The 19,193-nt window shown below is 50.9% G+C and overlaps 2 protein-coding genes across 7 annotated transcripts in view; one reads left to right on the forward strand and one right to left on the reverse strand.

Annotated features, from left to right (window-relative positions):
* Positions 1–19,193, reverse strand: part of LOC126528975 (uncharacterized) — a 45,612-nt gene that overhangs the window by 17,539 nt on the left and 8,880 nt on the right. The window contains exon 1 of one of the 6 annotated variants that reach the window (XM_050176576.3): positions 12,481–12,965. The exons of 1 other annotated variant lie outside the window; for it this stretch is intronic. In XM_050176576.3, coding sequence (XP_050032533.2) covers positions 12,481–12,949 — 469 coding nt within the window. In that variant the 5' untranslated portion in view covers positions 12,950–12,965. Of the gene's footprint in view, positions 1–5,907; positions 6,412–7,181; positions 7,717–8,722; positions 9,177–10,337; positions 11,508–12,480; positions 12,966–19,193 lie in introns of those variants that run through there. 4 more of the 6 variants (XM_050176573.3, XM_055069527.2, XM_050176574.2 and 1 more) reach the window with 4 other exon arrangements.
* Positions 11,833–19,193, forward strand: part of TyrRS-m (Tyrosine--tRNA ligase, mitochondrial) — a 51,665-nt gene continuing 44,304 nt past the window's right edge. Inside the window, exon 1 of the mRNA XM_055069526.2 lies at positions 11,833–12,264. Within this exon, the coding sequence (XP_054925501.2) occupies positions 12,218–12,264 (47 nt within the window). The 5' untranslated portion in view covers positions 11,833–12,217. The remainder of the gene's footprint in view (positions 12,265–19,193) is intronic.

Raw genomic sequence — 19,193 nt, forward strand, 5'->3', positions numbered from 1 at the left:
TGGAGCAAAAGCAACTTCGTGTTCAAGTCTCACAGGACATGCTGGATTCTACAAACAGTGGCCCTGATTTCATGAACGCCATAATAACTGGTGACGAGTCTTGTGCGTACGGGTACGACCTGGAAACCAAATCCCAGTCGTCACAATGGAAGCATTCCATGTCACCAAGACCAAAGAAGGCCCGCCAAGCGCACAGCAACATAAAGTGATGCTGATTGCTTTGTTTGACTCCCGCGGTGTAGTACACCACGAGTACGCACCACAGAGTCAAACAATCACCAAACAGTACTACAGGGATGTCCTCCGTCGCCTACGTGATGAGGTGCGACGCAAGAGACCAGAGTTGTGGTCAACAGGAAATTGGCGCATCCATTACGACAATGCTCCTGCACATTCCTCGCACTGGATTCAGACTTTTTTGGCGAAAAACCAGACTCCTGTAGTTCAACAGGCTCCTTACGATCCTAATGCGGCCCCCTGCGACTTCTGGCTGTTTCCCAAAATCAAGAGGCCATTGATAGGAGCGCGATTTCAGACAAGAGAGGACATTATGGCTGCAACGAGAGCTGAGCTTCATTCCAAAAGAGGCCTTCTCGGAATGCTTCCAATGATGGCAGCACCGCTGGGAGAAGTGTGTGGAGTCCCAAGGAGACTACTTTGAGGGTGATTAGGTTTCCAACGCTCCAGTTATGCCAGTTTTTTTTTTTTTTTTCTTCGGCCAAAGGTCGGATACTTTTCTAACAGACCTCGTATAAATTTTTTTTGAGTCTGCCGGCAACTTCTTTCGTCCACAAAACTAAATAACCCTTTGATAAAGCAAAGTGAAAGTACAGAATTTAATGTATTAAACAGTTGCAAGCGTGATACTTCACCCATATTTCATACTTCTTGGTTCCAAATGTTCTTGCTGTTCAGTTTGGTTTACCTTCGGGCATTTATTTTTGCAGTAGTGAAGCGGTGAATCACGTTCGTGCAGAAAAAGGATGCATCAGTTCATCTAGCTTCACGACTTCTATGCGTTTGTGGAACCAGCAATGGGATCTTTTCTAGTGTATAAAAGAGCCCACTGATGTTCTCATTTGTGACCTTAATAATAATTAAGCTGTTGACATGCGAAGTAGTTAGGCAGACATCAATTTTATGGACAGTAGAAGTATTTACCATGCTGCTTAAGCACCCTAGAACAATGTACATGTGCATGTGTTCTGTAGTCGCAAACAATTACAATATAGATGTTACATCTTTTTGTATTTCATGCTGCAAAATTGTGTTTTCTCAATTTCTGATGCAGTCAATATTTCTGTTCCAGGCATGCAGTAATGAGGATGACACCAGTTTAAAGCAACACACTCCATGCACTAACAAGAAGCTACTGCCTCCCTATGACAAGGTCATTGTGTGGACTTTGGCTGCTACTATAAAGTAAACAACAGCTGGTTCAGAAATAAATATGCTTGATACATGCTGTGTTTGCTTGCTAGTCTTGAGATGCATGTCATTTGTTTGTAGCAGATGATATAAATGTTTGTTCACATTTACCGTTTAGCATAAATGGTTCAAACATAATAGAAAACACTACATGAGTTCGGCTGATCTGTGCTGTATCTCATGTGCCACGGTACAGCCCCAACAGAGTCTGCACCAAGCACATCTTGGTCATCACAGGAGCCCCCATCTACACCAACAGGAAGGGGCTGGAGCTGAACTTGCAAGGCTTTTACACCACAAACAAAGAAGTGGACGCAGAAGTATTTGGATGAGATATCAGGTCTACGGAGGACTCTGTCAAGAGCTTCGGCCACCATTCCACCAGCACGGACATTGGCCGAGTCATCCAGGTACCTCAAAAAGGACTTTCTAGAAATGTTTCGTGTTCAGATGCACCTGCAACCTCTTGCCAAGCACAGACAATGCTGGACAAAATAATCCCATCAGTTTTCCCCTAATCAGCTTCCTGGCCATGTCGAATTCCATATGTGCCAAGTAAAATATTTTTTTTTCTATGAATGCAAGCTTTTATATTGCCCATGCATCATTCTTCCTCATTCAAACATAAAGATGAACCTATTCTTTGATCATGCTTAATACCAGTCACTGTCTAGTAGCATAACATATCTGCAGCAGTATCTTCTAGTGTATGTTTCCATGTATAATTCCTCTCCTGAAATAGGCGATGCAGCATCGGTATGTGTCCTGCATTAACCTATGCACGATGTGCTATACAGGTGCTATGCAGCGTTTTACTTTTCTTAATATTTTTAGCCTTCAGTGCTTGCAGAGCAGAGTGGCTTCTTTCTTGAATGCAAGCTTACTCGTTACTATATTCCTTCTCTCGTTGATTGCTCTTCTTCCTCGGTAGCCTGGGTCTTTGCACAAGCTACATTGAAATGATTGATTTCAGAATCTGGTTTCACTGCTGTCCTACTTGGTCCTGGTCGCCGTGTTATGTTTCTCGTATGTGGGACCCTGGTCAGTTGCATTGGGAAAAGGTCTATTGAGGTAAGCACCTGCTCTTGCAGTCTGCACAGTGTTACGGTTGGCGTGTAGCACCCCGTGCAAAAAGGATGCTCGACCACTATGCCTCATCGAATTCCCAATTTGTTATGGTTGTCTCGAGTGAATGCCGATCGGGCGGACATCCCGTAGTCTTCGCAGGCCTCTTTGCGTGTGTGCGGGAGAACCCTTTTTCACAAACGGTGTGACTCAAAGAGGGACCCCTTCCACGAACTGTCAACACTTTCCGAGAACCAACGTCGCCTAGAAGAAAGGCCCACTGAAAGTGGAACCTGCTGCAAAGCCACGACGAGGACTTACAACGTCGCCTGCTGAGGGCCACCTGCAGAGGCGAGCCCGTCTAGGCTCACCGGAGAAAGTGGGACCAGCCGCAAAACGTCACCAGAGAAAGTGGGACCAGCCCGTCAGGCTCACCGGAGAAAGTGGGAACAGCCACCCATCCACAACCACACACAGTACAGGTCACGTGACGTTGACGTGGGCAAGATCCCACCTACAATTTTCGGGGGCCTATTTAAGGGACGCCGCAATATACTTTTCACTTCATTCTCTTCTCATTTTTTCACCAACCATTGAATAAACCGTGCAAGTTATGCACTAGCCACCGTATCGTCCTTGCCTGGTTGCCAAGGTCTACCGGATGCCTGTAGCCCGCTAACAACACCACGCTACCCAATAGTAATGTCGGTCGAGCTTCGATAAACAGGCGTCGCAACAACTCGGCAGCGGTGGGATACAATACCCTAGAAAATGCAACACCAGCGACAGACTCCGAATTTACACATACCATGATTGGTGCTTTCCGTTCCGTCTTTCCTGCTGCAGCCATGGGCAAAGTGTACTTACGGCCTTTGTCGGCCGTGATTTGGCATGAACGGAGACTAGCATATGAGCATACATGGTCTTAAGTATATGAAGTTGATAACCACATCGGTGGACAGGCCTGCAAAAGTGGCTGCAAAATGGTGATGCCCACAAAACCGACCACGCCCATATTGAGAGAATGTGGGGCACCAAGCGCGAGTTACACATTAGCGGAATGCGAAGGAACAAAACGAAATGTGCAGGTTGGAAAGAAGGTAACACTAAAATGCCGGGTCGTCCACGTCGCTGTGTTGGCTGCGACAGCAGATGCTTGCATCACTTGAACACTTCACAATGCATGTTGCGCATCTTCAACGGTGACTGTTGGCGCAAACTGGTGGGACACTGTCCAATTTGTTTGCACTGCTGGTTCTCGCTCGTTACCAGACTGCCATGTGCGACGAAGACAAGCACTGTGCCCGAAGTCGTATGGCTGAATGTGCCGTAAATGATCCGTGGTGCATGAATGCTCACTGTTATGTGGATCATAGCCAATGTATAGTGTATTGTCTGAACCTTATGCGGTGACTGAATGCCGAGTCTCACTTGATCACTGACGCTGCTGGAACACACATCACCTCTCTTCCAGGAGAGCAGCTGCACATCAGAGCTTGCGTATCACCAGGCTCAGCCAACTTCATACGACGCACCTACTCTCCATGGCAGCTGCACCGCGCCACGCGCTCATACGCAGCTGTCCCTCTCCCCCACCTCACTTACGCCTCCCAATTCCGACTCTGCGAAAACAGGCGGATGGCCAGCAAAGCTCTTAGAAAACTACTCAAATGCCGTCAATGTGGATATGAAATCATAGTAATTATCACTTTGTGGTCACTGTGATAAACCGTGATTGGTTCAGCAACCACTTTCCCTACATTCTTGGCCAAGACCAAATCCAAACATGTTCTATTCCGCACAAAAGACAGAAACCAGTCCCTCTTGGCCAACTGATCCACTTGATCCTTGCACCGCTTGACAGCGTTCTCTGCTTGACGACACTCCTTGTCACGGCGGGCTTGTAGCTTGCGATTATTGGCCAATTGAGCCGCGCGTTACTTCTACACTTGGCGGTGTTCTCTGCTTGATGGCGCTCCTCGTTGGCTCGGCATATAGAGTTTCATACAATAATTACTAGAGGGAACGAGAGCTACAATGGGAGCGGTTGTACCAGCATGGGAATTATGGGGAGTACATGGATTTGCCTAAACTTCGTCATTCTGGCTTCAAACGGCCTTGTGACTGTAATCTCTTAATTTGCAACAATGCAATGCGTAAGAAATAATTAAACAGAGATTATTAAAATTGCCCGACGGCAGGATTCGAACACAGGACATCTAGCACAGAAGCCTGATATTGAAACGATTAAGCCACGGACGCATGCATCAGTAGACGATGTGAAACGCTCTTATTAATTTATTGCGGCCATGCCAGTGCCCCGAGACACCAGGGGGTATTCTGTAAGAGTCCACCTAGTGGACTGTCAATTTCGGCCGCTGCTGATTGTATGCAGCTGTACGAGAAAGGAAGATAGGAACGGACCTAGCCAATCAGCAGCGGCCAAAACGGGCAGTCCACTAGGTGGACTCTTACAGAATACCTCCTCTTCCCCCATGGCGCGTTTCGATTTGGCTACCTCGAAAAGCTCAATCGTTGCAGTTAGTAGCGATTGTGCATGTTCGCGGCGCCTTCTCCACTTTGAAGGGTATAGATTACTCTGACGTTTACGACAATGAAGGCATATAAAGCGTAATAAACAAATTCACAAGAACGTCTGAATCCACAAGCACAAAGATCAGACAAATCCATGTACTTCCCATCATTCCCATGGCAGGCCAACAACTGCAGCACCAAAGTTCCTTCTAGTACATTGTAGGAAACTATGGCTTGGTGGGCTTGTCGCTTGCGATTGTTTTCCATGGTGTGAACTGCTGGGTTCTGCCTCGTCTTAGCACAACACCATTGTGGAGCATCACGATTATGCTCTCTTCGACACTCGTCATATTCATGCTGCTCTTCGGGAGTCTGCGTGGTCTACCCACAGTGGTCTTGCAATGAACTGAGTTGCTAGGCAGGTTTCCCTTTTATGTACAAAGTTTGGTGACGTCACTCACCGATTAGTAGGCTGCTGTTGCCATTCCCCACCGGAGCAGCTTATGCAACCGTAAACTTTATCAGGAAACACACGTGGGGTAAAGGAACATGCCTACCATTGTTCACAGGTGGTTCATCATCCATCAAGCCGTTTTGACGCTTGTTTTGTGCTCTTCTTTACTGAAATTAATACTTAGCTGTGTGTTGTATACCTGATTCCAAAGGATATATGCACTTTTCGGTTCAATTTTGTTTTTCTTTCTTTTTTGTGACGGACATGAAACAGCTTCGCTGTAACATTTCGGGTCGACCCATTCATATCGTGGCGGATTGGCCAGCGAAGCCGTTCTGAGCAACTACGGCCAATCTCCGCGACCAGAAACATTCTCTTGAATTTCGGATTCGCCCCGGTGAAACTCGAAGGAGGTGGCAACTCACGCTTCTGCCGCTTGGCCGCAGACTCGAACGACCTAGCTTGACGCTTACGAGCGGCCTCCCGTGCGCGATCTTCATCGGTAGCTTGCGCTCGACGCCGGCGATTAGCCTCTCGCATCTGCTGTCGATGACGTTCTTCGGAGGCAAAGTCACTGGCCGCATTCTCCGCTTTCGCACGGGCACGTTGTCGTCGGTTATAGTCGCGTCTCTGCTGTCGCCGCCTCTCCTCGCACTCGGCTTGTTCTTCGGCCGTGCGCACAATGCGTGGTCTTCCCAGCTTTCCCATTTTTGTTGGAGCTGCAACTGTTGCAATGGTCTACCTCTGCAATGCACAATCCGGTTCTTACGCACCGCGGCGCACATCCCCGTGTTTTCACGCCACAACTGCCGCGCCGTTGTATTGAGGGCAGACGACAGCAGACGCATCCGGCAGCTACGGCTGCCAGCGCGGGCGCACTCCACCCCAACTCCGCAGGTGCGGCGCGCGGAGAAATAACGTGTGCTTTCTTCTCCACCGTACTATCGTTCGTTCTCCCCTATTCTGCGCTCGCACCGCCATCTTTTTGTTCACTTTACCAAAGCCTCCTTTCATGGAGGAAGGTCACGAAGGCTTCCTTCGCGGACTCGTTTACTAAATGCCCTTCGCGTCGCTCACTTTTACATTGTAGCCATATAGAGAAAGAAATGTTGTAGCGGCGGTTCTCAGTTCTCCATTGATTCCGGGAGGCGGCGCTCGTTGCTTTTTCCACTTGCCTTTCCACTTCCAGCGGCAACAGCCGAATGCTTCCGCCTGCGCGTCGAGCGCCTTTCAGCGAGCGTTCTAGCGGGCCTCCGAGACGGTAACAGATGCCGTGGCCGCAGCACGTGATGTAGGCTGCAGGTGTGCGCCGCGTTGCCTTTTCGCGGAGCGAGAAAAGGGAGAGGGCACAGAACCGGGTTTATCGGACCACGCGGCAGCCCGGAACCCCCCCCCCCCCCCCCCTCTAAGCGACCACGCATACGGCTCATTATACAGGTTCGTCAGGAAAACAGCTGCGCTGTAAAACGCTTCAAGCACACGCGCGCCGTGCGATTTCGGAGGCCATGCCACGGCTAGATACAGCTATGTGGCTAGCCGATTCGCCCGTCTGTCGCTCGTACGCCGAAAACTCCTCCAGCACAACCCCCAGCGCAAGCGAAAAAAAAAAAAAAAAAGGCGTAACCGTTAACGGTGCTTATGTTCGGTTAATTCCCGTTTATCAACGATTCCTTGCGCGTTCGACAGACCTTGAACTCACCGACGTCGGGAGCAGCCGGAAACCACCGCGTCAGAACCGACATGGCGTCATCGAGTTGTTGATGGGCCCGGCTACCATCGATGCTCGTTAAGTTGCTATCGAACCAGAGCCTGTCGTAGCTGGAGCCGACGTGCTGCTCTAGAAACTCCCGCCTCAAGCGGGCGTCGTTGGCTCTGGCGAAGGTGCTGTTGCCGTCATATTCCCGCCGCCGACGTTGCTCATGCTCGCGGGCCCGCCGTAGTCGCTTTCGTTCAACGTCGCGATTGAGTTCGGCTTCTCGGTTGGCGGCGTCCGCCCGCCATTGCCGCTTGCATTCCGCTTTGCGCTGAAGCACTGCTTGGAAGGCTGCTGGATCCTCGGCACGCAGTTGCTGCTTGCGCTCTGCTGCACGAGCCTGTTCTTGTGCCCGGGCTGCAGCATCGGCACGGCGTAGACGGGCTCGTTCCCGGTTCTGCTCGCGGCGTCGCTTATCGAAAGCTGCCTGCTCCTCAAGAGTACGTATAACGCGTGGCCTACCCATTGCGGGACCGGAGAGAAACTGCTGCGCGCGCGCTCGGCAGCGACGGAGAGCAAGGATCGACGTCACTACTGGCGCAGCCAATCGCGCGCCTCTTTTCGCGCATGTGGTTGCGTCGGAGTTTTCGACGTACAGGCGACAGACGGCAGGACGGACGATTCGGCTGGCTATATACAGCTTCGCTGTAAAAATCACCGGCCGAGCACTCAGTACAGATGGTTAACCAGCGAAGGTGAAACGTGCGGCCCCGGTGTTTATCACTGGGTTAATCCTGACGGTTCATTAAACGACGGCTTGGTACGCTACCGGATGCTCTCAGTACGCAGTTGCTGCTTGCGCTCGACCACACAAGCCTGTACTTGTGCCCTGGCTGCAGCATTGGCAAGACGTACAGCTCGCGGCATCGCCGATTGAAAGCTGCTTGCTCCTCAGGAGTACGTCCGACGCGTGGCCTACCCATTTCAAGCCGGACAGAAGCTGCTGCGCGCGCGTCAGGGTTACCCAGCGATAAACGCCGAGGCGCACGTGTCAGCTTCGCTGGTTAACCATCTGTACGGAGTGCTTGGGCGGTGATATCTTTTTTTTTTTTTTACTCAGAGTTTATAGAGAGAAACTCTATGCCTTTGCCTTTATTGCCCTGCCACCAGGGCTCCGTCTCCTTGGTCACCACCGCTTCTTCCTCCTTATGAAAGATCCCTGCTTTTTGCGTTACGTAACACTGACGGTGCGACAGGGCTGTTTACGCGAGAAATTCGAAAAGAAAAACACTGGTCCATTTTCTCGGACGGTAGCCAACTCTTCCCGTCAAGATAAAAAAATGGCTGTGGCTTACCTAAGGTTAAGCCCAGGATGCGAAGCATACTAGCACTGGTTAGAGTTTCTTCACCCCACTCTGGATATGCCTTAAGTATCGTAGGATACATAAGAGCAGTCACTGACGTAAGTTTGTCTCTGTGCCACAACCGGTCACACACAGAACACACGTAGCCGAAAGGATTGTTAGTGAAACGCTTGTTAAACTCACGAGTTGCACTCTCAAACTCCCGAACTCTTCTTGCATGTTCTTCACAACGTTCCGCCTCACGCTGTTCTATATTGGCATCGGTGAGGCATTCTTGCGTCTGTAGTAAAACCATCTCTTCTGCGAGCTGCTCCTTTCGTTTCTCGCTTTGCCTCTTCCTGTAAGCACGTTCCTTTTCGAGACGCTGTTGCCTCTGTTCCGGAGTTTCTTCGGCACGTATTCTCCGCTTGGTTGCATTGCGCCGCTCCGAGCGAGTAGAAGTACTCCCAGATACACTCGCAACTTCATCCTTTACCTCGGACTCTGTGGAGGAACGCTGCTGTTTAGCCGCGTACTGTGCACGTCGCTTGGCAAGCCGAACTTCTCGTTCTTCGGCCGTTTCCGTGGCTCTTTGTAACTTGCGCTTTGCGGTCTGACGAGCGGCCCTTTCCTTTCCCGCCATCGCGCTATACAACTGGCATCGACGAGAGCGCGCCGCTCTTTTCTACAGCTGTTATGACGCCAGTGCCCTAGCGGGAGGAACGGGAGTTAGGCCGCAGCACCGGCTGTGCGACCGCAGGCGAGCGCAAGAGTTGAGCCCGGCTTGCAGCTGTTGTGACGTCAGTGCCCTAGCGGGAGGAGCGGGAGTTAGGCCGCAGTACCATCTGTGCGACCGCAAGAGTTCCGCTTTTGCAGCTGTTATGACGTCATATGGTAGCTACGCGGCCGCGCGCGGCGCAGCAAGGAAGAGCGTGGTTGTGCGGCTAGTATGCTTCGCATAAAAGGTCTCGAAATAATGATTCTGAGCCGATTTCAGAAGTGTTGCAGTTTCGTTACTGCCTCGTCACTTCCCTTTTATGCGAAGCATACTAGCCGCACAACCACGCTCTTCCTTGCTGCGCCGCGCGCGGCCGCGTAGCTACCATATGACGTCATAACAGCTGCAAAAGCGGAGGCTCAACTCGTGCGCTCGCTTGCGGCCGCGTAGCTACATAGCCGGGTCTCAGCTCGTGCGCTCGCCTGCATGAGTTGTTTCTTCGTCTAGCCGAACCAAATATAGCCAAGCAACAGCAGTTCACCAGGCTAAACAGTGGTTCAACAACTAAAATAAAGGCTAGTATGCTTCGCATCCTGGGCTTAACCTTAGCTAAGCCATAGCCATTTTCTTCGTCTAGCCGAACCAAAAATGGCCAGGCTTAGCTTGGTTAAGCCAAGAATGCGTTGCATATTGCGCGAGTTGGGGCCCAGCTTTTCCTCCGGCTGTCGTGACGTCACGTCACGTGGTTGCGCTAAAGGTCAATGGTGGCTGCCCGGCCGCGCCCAAGGGCTGAACTGAGTGATTGCAATATGCAACGCATAATATAGCCAAGCAACAGCAGTTTACCAGGCTAAACAGTGGTTCAACAACTAAAATAAAGGCTAGTATGCTTCGCATCCTGGGCTTAACCTTAGCTAAGCCACAGCCATTTTTTCTAGCCAAATGTCGCCTCGGGGTCACTAAGCACTTCTTACGAGTTGTGAATGCGAAATCATTATCGTCCAATTGACCGCCGCTGCGCGGTCCTTCGAGACTTTTGACGCGGCAAGTAATGACACGCGAGGCATGCGCGACAAAGTTCGAATGCCGTGACTCTCTGACCTGGGAAGTGTTGTTCCAGGAGGGAATGCGTCTTTTCCGGTGCCTTGGTCCTATCGTCGGTAAACCACAATCTGTCGCACACACTACACGCGCTGCCGAACGGATTCTCGACGAACGCTTTGACGAATCGGTCTGTGGCTGCTCGGTGCGACCGCGACCTTGCTTCGGCTTCCCCTCCGCGCATCTGGCGCCTCGCCTCTGCCTGCTCCTGCCTCCTGCGACGCTTGGCTTCGGCTTCGCGTCGTCGAAAGGCCTCGTCTTGCCGCTTGAGACGCTTTGCCTGGCGATCCGCTTCCGCCTCACGCTTTCGGATGGCTTCGTGCTGTCTCCGAGCGCGCTGCGCTGCTGCTCGTTCTGCCCGGCGCGTGTTGGCGTCTGGAGGCTTGGTGGCGGTGGATCTCGCTGCACGCCTCTTCGCTCGTCTTGCCGCGTTCTTGCGCTCCCTCACTTCGTCTGCAGTGTACTGGCGCGGACGGCCGCGTTTCCGTGCGGCCGAAGTTGAGGCCGCCGGCGATCTAGGTGCTCGAGACTCCATAGCGGTACGTGCCGCCCGAGCCAGCGTCACGGCGATGCGCTCTCCCCTCACGCGACAGCTGGCGCGCAGCTGTTGCGTTTCGCCGTCTCGCCCGCCCGCTCGTGGCGACCACGTGACGTGACGTCTCAGCCAATGGGAATTCAGGTGCCGTTTTGCTGCTACAGACGCCGGCTTTTCGGCTCAATGTGCCATTTGACGCTTTCGTATCGAAAAACTAAGCGCATGCGAAATTATTCGTTCACTCACGAGCTTGTCGATCAACGGCAGCATGACCGGACGTGCGCGACACCCGGTGAAGTTGGACATTTCCGGCGTCCGGGTTCGCGTCTACCGGTCGCGACGTGAACGCCTCTCGAAGAAAGGGGGAGCCACTCTCGTCGAACTGCCTGCACGTTTCCACCCATCGTTTCCCTTACCCACAGATGCTGAGCCGTGAACCCTATGAGGGCTGCATAAACACGCATCTTTTCTCCACCACAATACCCCACTCCACAACACCACCACCTTGATCGACCGGAGCCGGTGACAGGCGTTGCAGTGGACACCGATAGCTCTCGTCCGAGATTAAACGTGCAGATGGTAGAACAGCGGAGCCGAGATGTGCGGCCCCGGTGTTTATCGCTGGCTTAATTCCGACGGCTCAATTAATGTTTACGGCGCGTTTCTCAGTGAAGTTACGCACACGTTTGGCCTGGGTTTACGGTGCGACCACGTTGACGTCGGCGTCGTCGCTGCTCCGCCTCGCGGGCCCGAAACGCCGGATCCTCGACCCGACGTCGGCGCTGACGATATTGCTCGGCCGCGGCGTCGGCGGCGTAGCGCTGCCGCTTTAGCTCCGCTTCGCGAGCTAGCTCGGCCGCGCGAGCCGCCGGGTCGGCCCGACATTGCCGCTTGCGCGCCGCATCGCGGGCCCGATCTTCTGCCGAGGCGTGTGCGCGACGCCGACGCGATCTCTCCCGCTCCTGCTCTCGGCGCTGTCGCTCGTAGGCCAGCTGCTCTTCGGGAGAACGAACGATGCGTGGCCGTCCCATTGCTGAGTCGCCTCGCAAGCCCGTACGTAGTACGTTTCTCCGAAACAGCGTCGTTGTTTGTATGCTACATCTACAGCGTGCGATCGCGGTACGCACGTTACGACTCCGCTTTCTCTCTAGTCACGGGCGGCAGAAGCAAGCAGCCCCTCTCAGAAAGTAGCAAAACGCGTATTTTTTTCTGGTTAAAAGCCTTCGTGAGACAGAAACCGCAGTGACCTCTCCCTCTCCCCCCCCCCCCCCTTTTGACTGAGACCAATCGCTGCGACCTCCCGTCGAAATTACGCGCAAAGCTATTTCGCGGTCTGTTTTGGGAAATGGCGTCTCTCAGCACAAGTGCTATGCGTGGAGATTGCCGAATCCGGTACGTACGCGAAGGGAGAATAGGCGGATGCGCGTACCCAGTCACGGCAGCAGAACGAGGCACTGTCTTTGCCTTTCGGCAACGCTTCACAGCGCGTCCCACACGCACGCGCTCCGATGACGCACACCGTCGCAAGGCTAGTCAGATCGCCCGCGAACCAGAGACGGGTCACACACACCCCACACGCAGAGCCGAACGGATCGTTCAGAAACTCACGCTCAAACCGCGCCGAAACACCGGGGAAACATTGCGGAGGGTTGTAGCACCGTCGCCGTTTCGCGTTTCCGGCCTCGCGGTATTCGGGGTCGTCGCGGGCTTGCCGTTTGCGAGCGGCTTCCGCCGCCCGCTTCTCGCCGGTGCTGCTCTGTCGCCGCCTCCGCTCGCGTTCCCGGTGCTGTTCGCGCGCCCGCTCGTCACGGGCCCGCAGCGGATCGTCACCGGGTCGGGGATCGCTGCGACGGGCCTTGGCGGCGTCCCGCCGCCGGCGCTGACATTCCCGGTTCTGCGCGCGCCGACGCTCTTGGCGGGCCAGACGGGCACGCAGCGGGTCGAGCTCGTCGACGGACGCACGAGCGGCCCTAGCGGCTGCGCGCCGCCGGCGCGCACATTCTCGCTGCTTCTCCCGTCGTCGTTGTAGGTGGACGCGTTGCTCCTCTTCGGTGCGCACGATACGCGGCCGCCCCATGGAACGACTCACGATAAGGTCGCTCCAGGCGACACTGAAGTCGCTCTACAGACGAACAGACATAAGACGATACACACGTGTATCAGTGTTGCCAGGTCGGACAACGCGGCGTAGCCCAAAGCTAGAGAAACTGTAGCCCAAATGTAGCCAAACACAAAAAAGAGCAAAACAAATTTGTAGCCAAATATAGCCATTATTATTTTCAGTTTTATCTGTATATAAATTTTTACATTATACCACGGTAATCTCTTTTTGTACAACCCGTCGTAAAAAAAATGTCCGTGATGCCGTGACGGTCGACGCTTTCAATTTGCAACAGCTACATGATGCTTGCACAAAAAAAATTAAATTATGGGGTTTTACGTGCCAAAACCACTTTCTGATTATGAGGCACGCCGTAGTGGGGGACTCCGGAAATTTCGACCACCTGGGGTGCTTTAACGTGCACCTAAATCTAAGTACACGGGTTTTTTCGCATTTCGCCCCATTGAAATGTGGCCGCCGTGGCCGGCAATCGATCCCGTGACCTCGTGCTCAGCAGCCCAACACCATAGCCACTGAGCAGATGCTTGCACACAGAAAACTTTTTTGTTGGCCCCGGAAACTCAAGTTCTAGCGAATCGCTGCTGAGGGAGAACCTATTGAGATGAATCTAAAATGTAAGCACGAACAAAAAAACTCCGAGGATGCTTGAGGACAACTGGCCAGAAAGTGTTGTGAGATGTTGATGGAAATGAACTGATCATGATTTATGGTGATAGAAATAGGCACGTTGTTCGGGATTGAAGTAGGCATTATAATTTTAAATTGGCAAAGAAAATCTCAAAAGCCAGTAAGTGGCGAGGCCTGGCAATGAAATCTTAATAGTTCGGATGTAGTCTATGAGATTACTGTAAGTCGGTTGTTATTAAGTACAAGAAAATTATTGCTTAAATTGCAGTTGCTATAATATTAGACACTTGCGCTTCATTCTATGCTTCGGAAATCAAAAGTACACGCATGGCTACGGCAACACGCTGAACTGCGTATCACGTGTAAAATCGTCGTTTCATTTTCAATCCGATTGGTTTCGATTCGACTGTTTAAATACCAAAGCAGTTGGACAGGAAACAATGAAAACACGTAGCTATTACCACAGAAGTACTTAACAATTCGGAAAACATGAATCGCAGGAACGTCGAATCGCTAGACAAAATACTTTGTCACATTTACGGCCGCACTTGTCTGCCTCCCACTAATGCTGGCGTAGAATAATTATCGCGCTCACCTATCACCGCATTTAGCAAACTGAGAGTGAAAGACTACATCCTCACTGCAGATAAAAACATTCTGATAAAAATGTTCCACGGCGTTTTCCACGTTACCACTTCTTGATAACACACTCTGACCGGTGAACTTTCCATTGTACTAAAAAATAGGCACCATGAAAATTGGTTCTCAGCTCTTTAACATTCACATTTAAGAGTGGAACGTGATAGCACTCAAAGATCCCTGACTGCTTCTGACGCTTCCCGGCAACTGCAGCTTATGCAACCATAATGTTTACCTGCAAACGCTGGAGGAGAACAATATGCACGAAGGCAAGCTTTCTGGTTCTTTTTTTTTCATTCCATTCGCACGGCAGGCGCCGTCGCTGCCACGGAGGCGAGTGCCATCTGGATGGTGTTGCATGGAACCGAGGGGGGCACGCCGCTCCTACTTGGCAGTAACCGCTTGTCCTCATTTTTTCCTGTGTCCCCTTTCCCGCTTCGCGCTGCACGACACATTCTCATGGAAAACCAACTAGCCCACATGATCGCCCTCCTACTAAGACGTCGAACGGCAGCTGGAAAAGGGGTTTGTGTTCGAGGTTCCGCGTAACAAAAATATGTTTTCTCGTATATTCAAATTACAATTCGACGCTACCATGTCTGTAGGTTGTACTTTACAAATTTTCTGACGCGTTTTACTTTGAGAAAATCAATTATTTCAGTAATGCATATGCGCCAGCCAAAGGCCTACGTAGTTCGGGATCATTTTTCTCACACGGACAACGGCGCCGACGCCAGATTTTTTGCGACACGGGGCCCTTAACGCTATCGCGTTAAAGTTCATTTCGCACGCAAAGGAAAATAGCAGTATAAAGCTTACCGTGAGATACGCGGACTAGGTCGGAAGCTGTGCCCAGCGCGATACTTCGACGAGACGCCTTCGCCATGGACACACTGGAGCGTGTCATCTACCCGTGCTTCTCTTCTTTCATGCCGGCGCTACGATCGCCCAACCTTATTGCTCTCCGTTTCTGAGCTTAACCATGTTAGTACAGTGTACTGTGGAACACCCTCCACTCCCAGGCTCATCCCGATGCCCGGTGATTGGGTGTCGGGATAAGACGAAGATGAAACGGCATTGCTGGCGAAAATGTTAGCATGGTGAAGTGCGCTGTAAATTTAAGTGCGTCAAGGATAGAACCATCGGCTCAGAGAACGATACACAAACGCAAGCGGCTGTTTTTCCAAGAAAACGCGCACCAGCGCCTCAGGGCATCGCGCGAACGCCGCTGTTGCCCGTGATTGCTCGGGGCCGCTGTGACGTCGTTGGCGGTAGTCGCCGGTCGGCGCCGCCGCATGTCTCCGTTTCAGAGCGTAGCACCATTCCTTTCTCTCTGGTAGCACGCGGTTCTGCTGTTCTGGCTTCACAGCTGAGTTGCAAGATGGAACGTTCTCGCTGTCTCCGACAGCTTGTATTGTCCCCGTACATGTTTGAACCCACAGCCGATACGGAAAACGATGGCGGCAACAGAGTCAACGACGATATTGAGTGTGCCAACAGCGAGAGCGATGTGTGCACCTTCTCGCGCGCTGGAAATCTTAGCTGGTACGCATGTTTTTTTTTTTTTCATGTAGCTGCACGTTGCAATGACGGGAGAAAAAATGCGCTAAAGTGTCACTGGGAACATGCTGCTGGAAGAATGCCGAAGCACTAACTTCTCATTAGATTTACACGGGTGCAATTCCGCGATGTCAAGCACCTTGCCGCTGCTTGTCTAAAGTCCCGTGGTTTTTTCAGCGTTGATACACGATCGCGAACATAAGTGCCGCGTTTCAAAGCGCGCACATGCAGTGCTGTGAGGTACAGTCATGGAAGTTGCTTATCATACACATCCAGAGATGACCAGAGGTATTATATGTGCAATATTCATACTATGGTTCGACGACTTTGCGAGTGTGGCTCGATCAAGAATCTGTATGCGTGCTCCATGCTAGTGTTGACATAAAGATATCAGGCAGTTTTAGCACCGCCGTGTGGTAAACACGATAACTGAACCGTACGTCGAATGTCACTAGGCAAGCCTACACTCCATTTGATACCTCAGGTGCATCGCTGTGGAAGCTACGCTCGAAGTCCGGTCACCAAAATTTATTACTGCGCGCGTTTCCGTCTATGCTTCGCAGCGTGCCAGCGGCGTTTGCTCGCGCGAGCATGCACGTGAAGCTGCCGCGACGGGCTGCAATTAAAAAATACCGAAAAGAAATTTTTTTTAAAAGAACGTGTTAGCAGCCGTATAAGTACACGGATGGTTTCTATGGGTAAATTCTTTTTTTTTTTTTCATTCCGAACTGAGCTTATATATGGAAAGCTTTCTGAAAAATTGGGTCAAGAAACACCAAACTTTTTCTAAGTGCGAACGCAGCCACTGCAAGAAGTATCTCAAGCCTCCACAGCGCTGTACCTGATGTATGAAACGGAGTATAGCAACGCTAGCAACAACGCGTTTTCGCATTTGTTGTAAGGCTATCCGGCTACGCTAAAACTGTGTTACCAGACGTTAATGGCTGCAAATGTTCGTATTTCTCCAGTGCATCAATGTGGGCCTAATCACGCTTTCATTAAACTAGGTGCACCTGCATGTGCTGCGTATTGATGGAAGATGAAGAGAACTGCTTGTGCTGCCAGGAGGTGCAAGAGATTAGGAAAAAACAGAAGCGCACGCAGTGCGTAACAAGTTCAAGACAATTCAGGACTGTGTGCCTCAGCAGGGCAGTACTGGAAGTGGCACTTGCCCAGAAAGGAGTCGAACCGGCTGGGCAAGGCAAGAAGTTTACACACAGGTGTGAAAATGATATGGCCAATGGAAAAAGAGTGATGCAAAAGCAATTTTTTCTTTACAGGCAGTTGAGGTATGCAGCATACCGCCAGTTTGTCTGGCTAGTATGGAAAAAGTTGGGAAAGAAGAACCGTCGAATTCTGCCAAGCTGTGTACTTGAAGTTGTTCGGGCTTCAGTTTGTGAATTTGTGAAACACCACATCGTCTCGCCCGCCTGTGTTCGCGCAGCCGAATGCTGCACAGAACGAGGGCATGTTGGGCGCCCTTGGCTGTAGGCACTCACGCAGCACAGAAGGAAAGAACAGTTTACGAAAATCGCAAAACAAACGTGAGCGGCGGCGGCGGCGGCAGATCTCTCGTAGCGTCGTTCAGTAAAGCGCAGGACGGAAAGAGGCATGCCAGCACATGTCAGCACGCCGGTCCGCAGCTCGGTTGGCTCGGTCTCCGCCCATGACGTCACTCTCGCCGGTTCTCTCCTCTGCCAACGTCCTCACCCGGCGCTCCGGGAAGCGATGGGGGCGTGTCCGCGCGGGTGATTTAGAAAGCGATTTCCGCCCGTTATATTAACAAAACGAAAAAAAAAATTCAGAACCGGAAATTATTAGGTCTGTTCTTCCCAATCCCAGCAATTCATAGAAATTGAAAACCGTTTCAGCTTCCCTTTAAGGCGCCACTCATAGCCCAAACAAAGCCAAGTCGCAGATTTTCAGTAGCCCAAATATAGCCACGTAGCCAACTCGCCCAAGTCGACGCCAAAATTTTTTTTCTGTAGCCCAATTTGGCTATATATAGCCAAACCTGGCAACACTGACGTGTATGTTTATTACGGCCTTTTCACCGATACGGTTGCCCCCTAGCGGCAATGCGCCGAGCTCAATCGGTCATCAATCACTCCAGACTTGCGACGAGCGCACCGGGACGAACAATGGGCCCATCCATCATACGTTTTGACACTTATGCTAATGAGCCTACGAGACTGGGCTCTTTTACACTAGCTCTGGAGACAAAATTTTGTTCTTTGTCGACGCGACGGTGTACACGCATGGACGTAGAAAAATTGCCGTGGCCGTATGCAGCTTGGCTGTAAGAACTTGTACCGCAGATTCCCTTCTCCCATTTCTGTGCATTCGTTGGCGGCCACGTGGCAAATGAAATGCATTTTCATGTTTGCTTCGTATTCTATAGACACGCACCTTTGTGAGTTGCCAGTGCTACGAGATATTCGATTCCCACGAGACAAAATGGCCTTTTGGGGTCATCACAATTTTCTTAATTGTTTAGTAGCATACAAAAATAGCCCGTACGGAGCAGTTCAAATAATTGCAGCCTCTGCAAGGACAAATGGCAAGACAGCAGAGTAGACGAAGTTTCAATGTTGCTCTGAATGCACGACTGTTTAGTTGCATTCTTTTCCTATTGGTTTTCCACACACGTAAATTTCCCAATGCATCTTGAAAGGTTATATTACCCCACTTGCTTATTAAATTTGACATGACAAGTGCGCAGGCTATCGTAATGAATTTTCTACGATAGCATATTTAACTCCGTGGCAAGAATAAACAGCATCGTCAATTTGTTTCAGAATATTTCACGTACACTGTATCTCTTCTCTGATGGAGTCTTTTTTTTTTTGCATGCAAGGAGACCAATATACCTTTATTATGTTGCAGACTTTGTATCCTTACTGCACCAGTATTAACCCTGGCTTTGAACGCTAATTAATTATACTGTTGCATAACATTGTTAGCTTGCACAGTGACAGCGCACCCTCCCGCAAAGTCATGTGAAACTTGTGCAGCAATTCAAAATGCAGGCACACAGCCTGTTCTTATGTAGATGAAACAGTAGAAGACAACATGTTAAAGAAAAGTAAACCAAACTGTGCAGTGAAGTCAGCCAGTTGCTCTTCGTGTGAATAATGAATGATTGTATCCTTCAAGTATAAACGGTTCTTGCAGGTCCACAGCTAATCAAGTGTGCGGAGGTATTCATGCATAACATGTTTCTAGTAACATTTTCTAATAAAGTTTGCGTTCACAGTTGTTACTGTGCAAACCCATATATATTCTCTGTCATTACTACCTTTAGAAGTAATGAAGTACAATGCTACTTGCAAGAACATTTCTCCCTGGGATTTTAAAAGAAATTGCTGCATTT

Source organism: Dermacentor andersoni, chromosome 8, assembly GCF_023375885.2.
Source record: "Dermacentor andersoni chromosome 8, qqDerAnde1_hic_scaffold, whole genome shotgun sequence".
In the NCBI taxonomy this organism is placed as follows: domain Eukaryota; kingdom Metazoa; phylum Arthropoda; class Arachnida; order Ixodida; family Ixodidae; genus Dermacentor; species Dermacentor andersoni.